Consider the following 11,680-nt stretch of genomic DNA (forward strand, 5'->3'; position numbering starts at 1 on the left):
ATTTTCTTGAATGGAAATATTGGTTTACTCTCGGGGCCACCACGGTTCGATACGTAAAAGGCCCAAACTTTTTTTTACATATGATGTATACAAAGGTTCAAACTATAACTGTGCCAAAAATCAAGCAAATTGATTTGCCTGTAAATGACCTAATGGTCAATAAAAATGGTCAAAAAATTGATTTTTGTCAATTTTGGAAATTCACGAAAACACATCATTTTCAAACATCTGCTGCACCTCACTACAAAAACATTTTGAGCATCACTATATATCATTTTTTTCATTAGAATATGGGTAATAACATATCCGAGAATCAATAAAATATCAGTTAATTTGTGGGGGCTACAGGAGTCCAAAAGAGGCCTATTTCGGACGCGACCAAGGCCTTCCCTTGCTGAAAATCCGCCATTTTGAAAAATGGCCGTTGCCATGGCAACCGGTGACCGCAGATCTAAAACTTTGCCATTTTTGTAGGTTTGGACCAAGGCCCTACCACCACACAAAATTTAAGGAAAATCGATTTTTTGAGTTTGGCCACCCTATGCTTGGTTTTTACAGACAGAGCCTCTTAATTGTGCTGAAAACTGGTGCAATGGCTGAGTTGGTAAACTGCTTGCCTTGCATTTGGTAGGTCGTGAGTTATTGACATCTGATTAAAAAAAATTACACAAACTCACTTCTTCTTCCAGAGCAGGGTCGTCTGTGTCCACCCCACTCATCTCAGAGCAGACCTGGAACACCAGGGTAGCGGCCGTGTCGGGATGGTAGCCAATAAAGGCATCTCCTACGGTGTACTTGTGCCTGAAACATGTTAACAGTCTATTTAGGATGGGGAGACTTTAAGTTAGTAGTGATGAGGGAAAGTTACAAGGAACTACACGTAGGTTTATTGTATTGTTTAGTTTCAGTGGATAAAGAGGGGGGTCCCATGACAGAAAGCACCAACACTCAAGCATTTATCAAACCCACATGATTATCCCCAGTGTTTGACCTTACCCTAGATCTTAGATCCTCCCACAACGCTGTTGCATTGGTCAACTCAGTGAGCGTACTTTCTCCATAGGGTGCGGTTTTGAGTATTTGAGCTACATGTATTTGAATGCTTTCCATGTTGTTTGGGTGCAGCAAAATTGTCATTCTGGTCTTACATAGCTTTTTATTTATTGTCCAATACTTTGTTATGCCTTGAAACTGTTCACAAGTTATGCAATGAAAGCAAACTTACTGGACAGTTTCGTGAGGCGCCATCCTGCGTGTGGCAAAAGCCTCTGCCCACGTCTCCAGCCTGTGTGCGATGGCCTTCTGCTGGGGGGTGAGGACGGTGGAGATCGCCAGGAAGTGTTTCTCCAGGCGGTTGATCAGGGGGATGGGGAACCTCTCGTACACTATGTCCTTCTCTGCCACAACTACCAGCCTGGGAAATTAAGGATATTGTAAGCATGGTTCACAATGTTTATCCTTGGATATCTCCATGTAGTTAGGTAGGAAGAGAGTTCAAAGCACAGTTTTCTTGTCTGGCTTAATGGTGTTTTACAAGTCTCTTAAAAAAAGACTTTATAAAAGGTAAATAAAAATTGAAGATGTGAAAGATAAGGTATGAAACATGAAACTTAAAAGTTTACTGTCTAGTAGAATAATATCATAGGAAAATAAAAGATGGAAAATAAAACATAGAAGATAAAGGTACAAAATATTAAAGAAATAAAAATATAAACTTATCTTTATCTACAATGTAGTAGATCAAAGCATTCAAAAACATTATAACTTTATTTTCGATGATGAGGTAACGTGATTGTGATAGCAAAAAGTTTTACCTGAAGTTTTGATGGACTCTGCACTTGACCCTGTGTGTACCCAGGCCAAGATCCACATACCGCTGTCCTCCAAAGTACACATAGTACTGCACAGAGGAAAACAGTTAAAGAACATAATATATACTTCTTAACACAGATAAAAACAACTTTGTTCTAATATCCTTCAATCTTTAACCTGTCAAGTTCAGGCCAAATGTAACAACATATCCAATACTTTTAAGGGTTGAATTAAGTTTACAGTGCTATCCTTCCATGTCACAACAAGTTCAACATTCTTATTTCAGAACAAAAATTTTAGAATTAGTGCTGGGATTACAATAGCATGTCTGCTGTCTTACACAGGGCTTGATGCTGTACAATAAACAAACATTGAAACTGATCCAAAATATTGGTTGTTAAATAAATAATGAAATATTTGTTAAATAACCAACCTACTGAATCCTACTTGTTACAATTAGTGAAAATCAATGCAAGCCTGTTCACCTGGTTCAGAGCATCGTACAGACTCTCGTACAAATTTTCCAGGTTTAGCAGCACCACTGTCCGCCCTGTCTCCATGCACACCTTGATACGGTTGATGTTTTGACACACCTGACAAGGAAACATCATCAATCATAATTATCGTACAATAAAATCATAAGGTATCAACCTTTGTCCCTGCACCAAAAACATCCACTACATGACTAGTATCTATACTCATCTACGTTCTAACAACAATGCAAAAAAAGTCTATGATACATAGAAAATAATTTAAGATTGGCTTTCATAAGACACTCATTTGACCTGTCAAGCAAAATTTGATTTTGCCTTGTGTGACAAACATTTTTTCCCAAATTATTGACCAACACTGTGTTTGCTTTCTAATGTCATCATCAACAGCATAAGATGTCTTTGGTTTAAATAAAATCAGATGACTTAAACTGCAGTTCACACAACTGTCAGTGGGCAGATCCTTTCCTCCATTCAAACCCCTGTGCTGTGCCCATACCTGTGTGTACTCCAGGTCCTTAGGAAAGCTGCTGCCGAAGATGATGACAGTGTCAGACATGGTTAGTAACTCCTGCTGCAGGATACCCAGCGCTGCGTAGTTCTGGGTCAGGACCATCAGGTAACGGCTCTCACTGAAAGAGCAGGGACAAAGGACAACACTTACAAGATGTAAAAAATTTGTGCATTGGACATCTATTTGGACGCTTTTTTGGTGGCGGATATACATGTATGTGACCTGGTAGATACATCTAACAGAGGACCATCAAGTAACAGCTCTCTCTGGAACAACAGGGGACAATGGACAACACTTAGAAGACATTAATAGCTTACAGGCTTAAAAAATGTGAACGACAACATCAACTACAACATTTAGGAGGTATGAAGCTAATGATAGCCTATAAAATCTAAACATACAACATTTTACAACAATGAATTGAACAATTGCAAGAATTATCCGGTAATGGCTCTCTGGGTAAACATCGTTTTAAAAATGTTTGACAAAGTCAAAGGAACAATCAGTTTTATACACAAATAAGAGCATGAATGTAGGAACAATACACTACAAGACAAATCAGCACCAGGGGCAGTGTTGGGTATGGTTTTAATAGTAAGGAAGAGCATGAATGTAATAGGTACACAGGTACAAGAAAACAGGACAATTCAGCACCAAGGACAGTGTCAGGTGTGGTTACACTAGTGGGTGACAATTAGTATTCAAGGCTCCATGTGTCTAATTGAGTCCTACCCTTCACAGTGCATGCCGTGAACACTTGCTCTGATCAGGCCACTGGGGGTGCAGTCTGGATCATCAGCATGCTGCAGCAACAACAATCGTGTTTTCACCATTTCACCACCACAAAACTCCTCACCTCAAATAAGCAAAATCATTGTGAAAAGTGCAAGGTGCGAAGCTTGTGCTTTGTAATATTATACAAAACATAATTTACAAGTCTCCACTCTACTGTTTACATTTAGTTGACTCCAGTAGACAATTGCTTGCATGCAAAATCAAATGCCATATGATGTCATAAACTTGCAATAACACATAAGTTTGCATGAAAAACAAAGTCATACCTTTTCATCTGGGAGTGTCCCTACAACTTGTCCAAACTTCTGCAGAAGATCCATGTCATCCCTGCCACCGTAGTTCCTAAGGACTGCGTGAACCACCTGAGCCTTGGTGGGGGGTCTCTCCGACGTCTTACAGAAACCATACACCATCTTCACCAGGCTGTAAGATATGAACAATCTTCAGACTATGTCTTGGTAACACATAACCTCCATTAACTTTTATCCAGTAGATTAAATATATCCGACAGTTCGAAAAACAGACTGCGTGTTTGAGAGATCTCTAGTACAGGAGTGCACTACACTGGGAGACACTGCAATGGATAACTCTTAAGATGCAGTTTTTCAGGGTGGTAGACACATGTATACATGAACATGATTGTTACCTGGCAGATAAATAGTAATAGAGTTTACTATATATTGGACATCAACTAATCATTAACAACTTTTCTTGTATTCCTAAGGACAAGGAGAATGTAGCAAAAGTGTTAAGTAAAAAAATTTGGTACATTGTACAATGCATCTTGCAACAATTTCTGCAACCCATAGTTCACAAGTTCCTTCAGTTTCTGTTCATCATTCCTGGCCATGGCTTCTTCGAATCCCCATAAGTAAAATGGCTTGGGAACAGATAGAAAAACTTTACCTGTAGAAGTCTCGAAGGCCAAAGAACTCCCTGTCCTGGCTGTTGTAGAGCTTCAGGTAGGCCTCAGACAGGTGAGGGAGGAGAGTCTTCATTCTGGCCAGGACATGGTGGTCATTCTCACAGATACCCCTGGGGAATAGGGGAACTATAGTCAATGTCAAGAAAATCCCTAATGGTTATTAAGAAGTGTGGAAATTATCCAAATATTTTGTAAGAGATGTTTTGCCCTTCTCAGCTGTAGAAAAAAACAATCCTATACATATGTTCTAAGTGTCTAAAAACATTTGCAATGGTTTATATAAGATTCCAAACACCGGAACTATGTCTAAAAGTATGTACCTGATGGGGTTGATAAAACCTTCAAAGATTTGGTAAGAGAAATGCTCTTCCTAGAAGTGGGGAATACTAATGATTGTTCCCGTACAAATGTAAGGTCTCTAAAAATCTTTGACTATGGAAATAAAACTTTGACTAGAAGGTAAAAGGCACCTTCAAGAGCTTCAGCTTGCAAGAGATTCCAAAGACCTGATTCCTGCCTATAAATGCAGAGAAACTTGAAAAATCAGCTGCTGAAAAAGGAAACTTACCTAGCACTCTTGGTCAGGTCTTCTTTCCTTGGTTTCCCCCTGGACACAAAGATGCCCCTGTTCATCTTAGCAGGATCCAGAGCCCAGTTGGAGATCCCCACAAAGGCAACCTTCTTGTGGGACCTGGTCGGATCCTGGTCCTCTTCCTCCTCTGAACCATCATCATCTTCTTCATCCTCTTTCTCTTGGTCTTCCTCTTCATACCCATCCTCCAGCAACGGATGCAGGGTCTGTGTTACAATCGTTGAAAACACAATAGCATGTTAAAGCCATATTAATTCTATGCACTTTCATATTGAACATTGGCCTGTCGTTCAAGAAAGTGCTAAGACATAACTGCTGATCTCTGACCTCCTGATCATGACCCGGGCTGCCATACTAACTTTAGTTGACGATTTATTCTGATTGATAGTTGTGTATATGTTGTTACTTTGGTTTGTTGTTTCTTTTATTTCTTTATTTATGCTATTCAGTGTATGTTATTCTGTACAGGGAATGCCTGGAAAGCAGTGCGGTAAGCACTGAATTTGTTCAACCTGTATAAAGAAAACAGAAATAAATAAATTAACATGTATTGAGAAGATATTGACCTTCAGGGGCATTTTGGGGGAGTCCTCTGCCAGTCCCACCTCGTCCAGCACAACCACAGACACAAAGCGGGACAGGTCCTTGTCCTTCTGGAACTTGCTGCACTGGCGGAAAGTTCCCACAATGCCTTCTGGTGTGGCAAGCGGGCTGCACTGGAAGGAAACCATCTGGGCCTGAAATGAACATAAAAAAGAACTGAAAAATCACAGCTGACAAATTTTAAGATGATGCATGAAGCATAGGGTGGCCAAACTAAAACAAAATGATCTTCCTCAAATTGTGTGGTGATAGGGCCTTGGACCCAACTTACAAATATCTAAAAGTTTTAGGTCTGTAGTCACCGGTTGCCATTGCTGGCCATTTTTCAAAATGGAAGATTTTCATCAAGTGAAGGCCTTAATCTCGTTCAAAAAAAGACCATATTTGGACTCCTGTGTAACGCCCGCAAATCAGCAAGGGTAGCCATTCGTAATAGCCATAGGCCAGTTGGCCTGGGAAGCCCTGGCTTTGCACCCAGAGGAGCCAAACCAAGTTCCTACCTTCTGAAAATAATTTCATCAGGTTTGTACAACATATAGGATATTAGAGATCAAACCTCAGAGCTTCCAAGTGGAGTTCTGCCTCTCGCCACAACATGCAGCCAATGTAGGTGACTGACAGACATCGAAACGTCAACAGGCAAGAGGCATTCTGGTTGACAAAAAGAAATCTCCACTTTCGAAGTTCCTACCTGTTTGAGTCCTTTAAACAACGATGAAGGCGCTGAGTCTCCCTGCATGGCATCTGCCACGATGGTTTTGGCCAGAGACTTGGAGTTGCCAGCTGGCTACTAGCCTGACATGTTTTGAACAATGGCACTCTAACTTGTCATTATTTATAGAGGGCTGACCTTGGACATGATGATGATGTACTGCACCACAAACTTCCTGAAGCTGGGCAGTGTGATAGTTCTTCTGTCCATGTCAAAACCTCAACTCCAATTGCCTTTGCCATTGTCAGCATTGCTAGCCCTTCATAATAGCCAAAGGCTAGTAGGGCACTCGAAGCTGTGTGTCCCAGACAGCCAAACATAGTTCCTACCTGTTTGAGTCCTTTAAACAACGATGAAGGCGCTGAGTCTCCCTGCATGGCATCTGCCACAATGGTTTTAGCCAGAGACTTGGAGCTGCCTGGCTTGCCCACCAGGAAGAGCGGGATCTGCAGCTCGATGCACACCACCATCATGAACACGTTCTCCTTCAGCGCTGTGTTACAGGCGATGTTCGCTCCCAGCTGGTCCTTCAGCTCATCAAGGAACGCATCTTGGCATCTTGAGGGGAGAAAAGGATCTTATCTGTCTGAAAATTACATGCTCGATGAATCTTGCATACCTTAGTTCGTCTAATACCATAATAGAAAAATGTTCGCGGTGGTTTTAAGTTAGCGGTGAAGTGGTCACCGCGAAAACCGTGAACATTAATCCACCGCGAACATTTCTGCATTTATGCAGTTCAGGTTCAAGCCTAGAAACACAAAATAAGGAGTCACCTTCTTACACATAGTTTTTCGAATACATTCACATTGCAGTCCATAAAACATATCAGACACTGATCCATCAATCAAGATACCAGCTAGACGCTGGCTGAAGCAGCATTTGAAGCTTCTCATACCACATCAAAGTCCTATATCATTTGAGGGCTACTATACTTAAAAAAAAACCGGCGAAAGAACAGTCACAATCTGACTCTACAGTCTATTAGAGGGGTAAATAATAGCTGTGTTAGTGAAAAAAGTTTAAACTTTGTTCCAATACAAAAGGAAACTCACCATAAATTTTCGACTCAAGACTTCGACCTTCGTCAGATGAATGAATCGCTGAACTAATCCGGAAGTCGTTGGATGACGTCAGGTAGCAGCGAATCATAAATGTTGGGAAGCCACCATCACATTAGTTCAGCGAGTCATTCATCTGACGAAGGTCTTTGGCCGAAAATTTATGGTGAGTTTCTTTTTGTGTTGGAACAAAGTTTAAACTTTTTTCACTATGGAATTTACCAACACAGATGAGCTTTCATTCGGATAATAGCTGTGTTAGTGTTTCCAAAAGCTGGAACTGGATGGAGCAATCATACTTCACCATACCTGTCTATCTCCTGTTCAACTGTCTGTGGTCCCTGGGGGAGCTGGCAGGGCTCTGTGAAGTGTTGTGCCACGTATCTCCTGTAGTGTTTCCGTGTCTCCAGGCGGGAGTGGTAGCACACACCGATGGCAAGGACAAGAGCTCTGGTGAAGTCAGATATGTGTGCCTGCGACAATATTGGGGTTATGTGGGTATTGTCAGTAAGATAGCCATGAAGAAAAAAGATTACTGATGTCCATTGTGGCTGTTAATTACTAACATGTACATTGTAGAAGGTCTTGAATTACCCCCTACAAGATAGTGCAAGTAAAATTAGAGATGTGAAGGTATTTCTGATGTCTACTGTCACAACTATTCTGCACTAGACCACGCCTGCAGCACTTGGGTAACCTACTGCCATCAGTAAGCCACAAAATGGTTTGCATTTTACATTGCATTATCATTGAATACTGCAGATAAAAAGATCCAAAATTGTACCAATTAGGAACATTTTCAAAACTTGTTTTTTTCATGGGCTAAAGGCAAGGAAGAGAAAGTGGTGCAGGTAAAACTTGTCTGGTAGAGGTAGTGTGATATCATGTGCAGAAGTAAATGTAGAGGAATAATGAGAAGATCTTGCTAGATGATAATGAGAGCTGTACATACATTTGCCCTCGTGCTCCTGCCTGTATCTGGCATCAGCTCCCTCAGTTTACCAGACATTTGGTAGAACCAACAAAGGACAGTCAGTGTTCTCTCTGCATCACGTAGGCTCACAAAGCTGCACTCATCCTAGACACAACATTGGCTATAGTTAAAACCATATTTATTATGCAATTCAGTAATTCTTTTTTTTAATGCTCATAAAACTGAACAGCTTACTTCTCACTGCCGTACTGAGTCACATGACTGTGATATGCTGAAGGTCATAGAAGCAGTGCCGCTGCTAGAACAGGACGGATATCTGGCTAATATAGATTGTACTGTAGCAATCTCCTTGATAGTAGTAGGGTGGACTGATTGACTGAGATAAATTGATATTGTACAGTTTTTTTTTAATGTGTATGTTTTACTTGGGGTATAGAGGGATTTGTTTCAACTGAATTGTAAGTTGGAAGTGCTGGGCTCATTTCTCAACGTACGCTGGTGTCAAACAGTCAAAAATTTGCAGATTCTTAAGGTTATTACCTTCTTGCTCCTCATGTATCTCTGGGATGCGGCCAGTACAGCGCTCACAACCTTTGTGGAATTTGCTGGAAGGCTGTGCTTTTTTACCTGGAAAATGAAACAGGGGGAAAAGAAATCATCATCTATAAACAAACATGACTGCAGGAACTATTGCAATACGTAACTCAATTGAAGTATTTATAGGCATAACAATAGTTAGAGCTCTCTCAGGAATAAATCTTTTACGATGTCTGGAAGAATGAGTGCTATTTGCTAAAAAAACGTAGCAGTAACTTTTAGCAGTAATATCTAATTGTAAAGAGAAAACCAGGAATGTATTACGAAAAAAAAAAACTTGACCTAACTAATACTAACGATAGTTAGGCTTTAAACAAATGGACCCCTCTACTACAGCTTCCGTTGAAGACACGTGACTGCAGCAATGGATCATAGATGCCAGGTACCCTATATCGCCCCATCTCTGTTCAAAACTTGGGTAAGTGCCAACTATCTTGTTGTGTTGTTGACTAAGGTAAAGTCTTTTTTCCATTATCATTGTCATTTATCAACACAGATGAACGTTTGTGAGAAGAATCAGGCAAGCTTACACATCTGTTGACCATCTGCACAATGTACTTCTCCTCCACGTCACTGCTGAGCTGCCCGAAGTCCCAGACCAGAGGCAGCATGCTGGGCGGGAGGGGCTGCACACGGTACACCAGCTGGCGCAAAGGGATGTGACCTAATGGATATATCAAGTATCGACTTTTACATCTACAAGAGCTTCATGACAGAGCTATAGAGTCTGAACTCTAAGGAGTCTGATACAGACTAGATCGCTGGACTGCTTCCGACACTCTTCAACCAAATGAATCTCTCCAGACCCTTTGTGAGTCCCTTCTTCATGGCACTCACCTACAAAGATGTACCCAGGATGGAATGGGTAGACCTGAACAGAGCTAGGAGTGGAGTAGATATGAACAGAAACATTACCTACTGAAATAGGGACAGGTGAACAAGTGTCATTGCGGTCACCCTACTAAAACTATGGGCATATGGGCATATTACACAGGACTGCATATTAGGCCTCAACATCTCCAACTGGGACCTGCTAGAAGCTAATGAGAAGGCTGTGGCCTGGCTGCAGTACTGGCACAGAACAATGTGATGATGATGATCTACGTATTTGTCAGATACAAACCAATCATAGGTAGATTTTCCTACAAGCATATGAACTACTCTAGAGATTAGCTGCATACAGTCCACACATACCAAACCTGTCCTTTGTCTCTGTAGCCTTGATATGGTAGCCTAGTCCTGCCTCCTCCAGCCTCCTGATCATGTCATATGTGTGTCTGAGGAGAAAAATAAACAGTACTTTAACAATGAAAAATGAGTACTACATTACACATCAGGAACATTTCTCTTCTCATACACATTTCCTTTACACCAGGCCAAAGAAACTTTTCGGTTTATTACGGTAACACATTTTGTTGTGTCACAAGCTCATAAAATCATTTACAATACGTAGCCTCTGCTAAAAGACTGTTCTTTACCTTACAGTGATACTTCCCAACATGAACATTTATCAAACAATTCATAACGAAAGCAAGGTAAGATTTCTACACCCAAGCTACCTGCATATATCGTATTCTTTTTGGTCTATGGTCCCCCCAAATTCAATCTTCAACAACTTTTAACTACAAAACTTACCTTCTGTAGGGATTAATGGCTGCAACGATCTTCAAGCAGCCCTGTTGCCTGTTGAGCGGCTGCCCTGCTATCGTCCCGTCACACATGATCTCTTTAATCAGACCAATGGCTTCTGTGGTGTTTGCCTCGTCGAAGAACAGCACAGTGTCGATGTTGTGCCGGTCCCTGTTGAACCGGGCAGTCTGCTGAGCTTTCTCCACCTTACGTATGATGTCCTCTGCTTTCACACCTCCATGGACCTGTTATATATAACAATTGGCTTTTTATTTTACTGGCCATTTCCATTTATCTGGGGGGTTACATATTACTTGACTGTGTAAATGTGTGTTTGACAGATCTCTTGTATACCACCCACCAAGTATGCATAGTACAGGAGTGAACTATCAGGAGTGAATTATCCTTGAAGATATTGTATTTGGAGATCTCTCTGGACACATCTTCATCAGTGATGTAACTAATTACTCTGGTGCCAGTTCACATGTGACCTTGCAGATAAATGTTTCAGTTTCAGTTTCAGTTCAGTTTATTTATTTATCCAGGAAAATACATCGCCTATTGGCGTTTTTCAATACCTCCTGGGGGGCCGGGAGACCCCAACATAAAATAACACAAAATCACAACAACTGAATCAAAATTGAAATCAAAGGTCAAACTTAAATAACCAAACGTCAGGTGTCAACTATTTACAATACAAATAACTCAGGATAACTTAATATAATGATTGAGCTTATCCACAAGACCTTGGATCTACCATCATCAACTGTCAAGTTTATCTGATAGCAGTTTTCAAACAATCAACCAATCAATGAACCAACTAAATTAACCAACCAACCAAGGAGCCAACCAACCAATTCACCAATTAAGCAGTCAACCAATCAATCAATCAATCAACCAATCAAGCAGCCAACCAATTAACTAACCAAACATCCATGCAATTTTACCAACCAACCAAGGGACTAAATCATTAAATCAATCTTTATTAGAATAAACAAAGATTGTTAGAGACAGC

The 11,680-nt window shown here is 40.8% G+C and overlaps 1 protein-coding gene across 1 annotated transcript in view; it reads right to left on the minus strand.

Annotated features, from left to right (window-relative positions):
- LOC118428563 (E3 ubiquitin-protein ligase rnf213-alpha-like) overlaps positions 1–11,680 on the minus strand; it is a 62,756-nt gene that overhangs the window by 39,768 nt on the left and 11,308 nt on the right. Inside the window, exons 20-36 of the mRNA XM_035838659.1 lie at positions 10,672–10,910; positions 10,231–10,313; positions 9,567–9,700; positions 8,980–9,066; positions 8,458–8,583; positions 7,815–7,978; positions 6,774–7,002; positions 5,696–5,866; positions 5,106–5,335; positions 4,519–4,647; positions 3,879–4,035; positions 3,550–3,620; positions 2,803–2,935; positions 2,298–2,405; positions 1,815–1,900; positions 1,226–1,414; positions 678–801 (exon numbers count right to left, since the gene is read on the minus strand). Of these exons, the coding sequence (XP_035694552.1) occupies positions 678–801; positions 1,226–1,414; positions 1,815–1,900; positions 2,298–2,405; positions 2,803–2,935; positions 3,550–3,620; positions 3,879–4,035; positions 4,519–4,647; positions 5,106–5,335; positions 5,696–5,866; positions 6,774–7,002; positions 7,815–7,978; positions 8,458–8,583; positions 8,980–9,066; positions 9,567–9,700; positions 10,231–10,313; positions 10,672–10,910 (2,460 nt within the window). The remainder of the gene's footprint in view (positions 1–677; positions 802–1,225; positions 1,415–1,814; positions 1,901–2,297; positions 2,406–2,802; positions 2,936–3,549; positions 3,621–3,878; positions 4,036–4,518; positions 4,648–5,105; positions 5,336–5,695; positions 5,867–6,773; positions 7,003–7,814; positions 7,979–8,457; positions 8,584–8,979; positions 9,067–9,566; positions 9,701–10,230; positions 10,314–10,671; positions 10,911–11,680) is intronic.

The sequence above is a fragment of the Branchiostoma floridae genome, chromosome 13, assembly GCF_000003815.2.
Source record: "Branchiostoma floridae strain S238N-H82 chromosome 13, Bfl_VNyyK, whole genome shotgun sequence".
NCBI lineage: Eukaryota > Metazoa > Chordata > Leptocardii > Amphioxiformes > Branchiostomatidae > Branchiostoma > Branchiostoma floridae.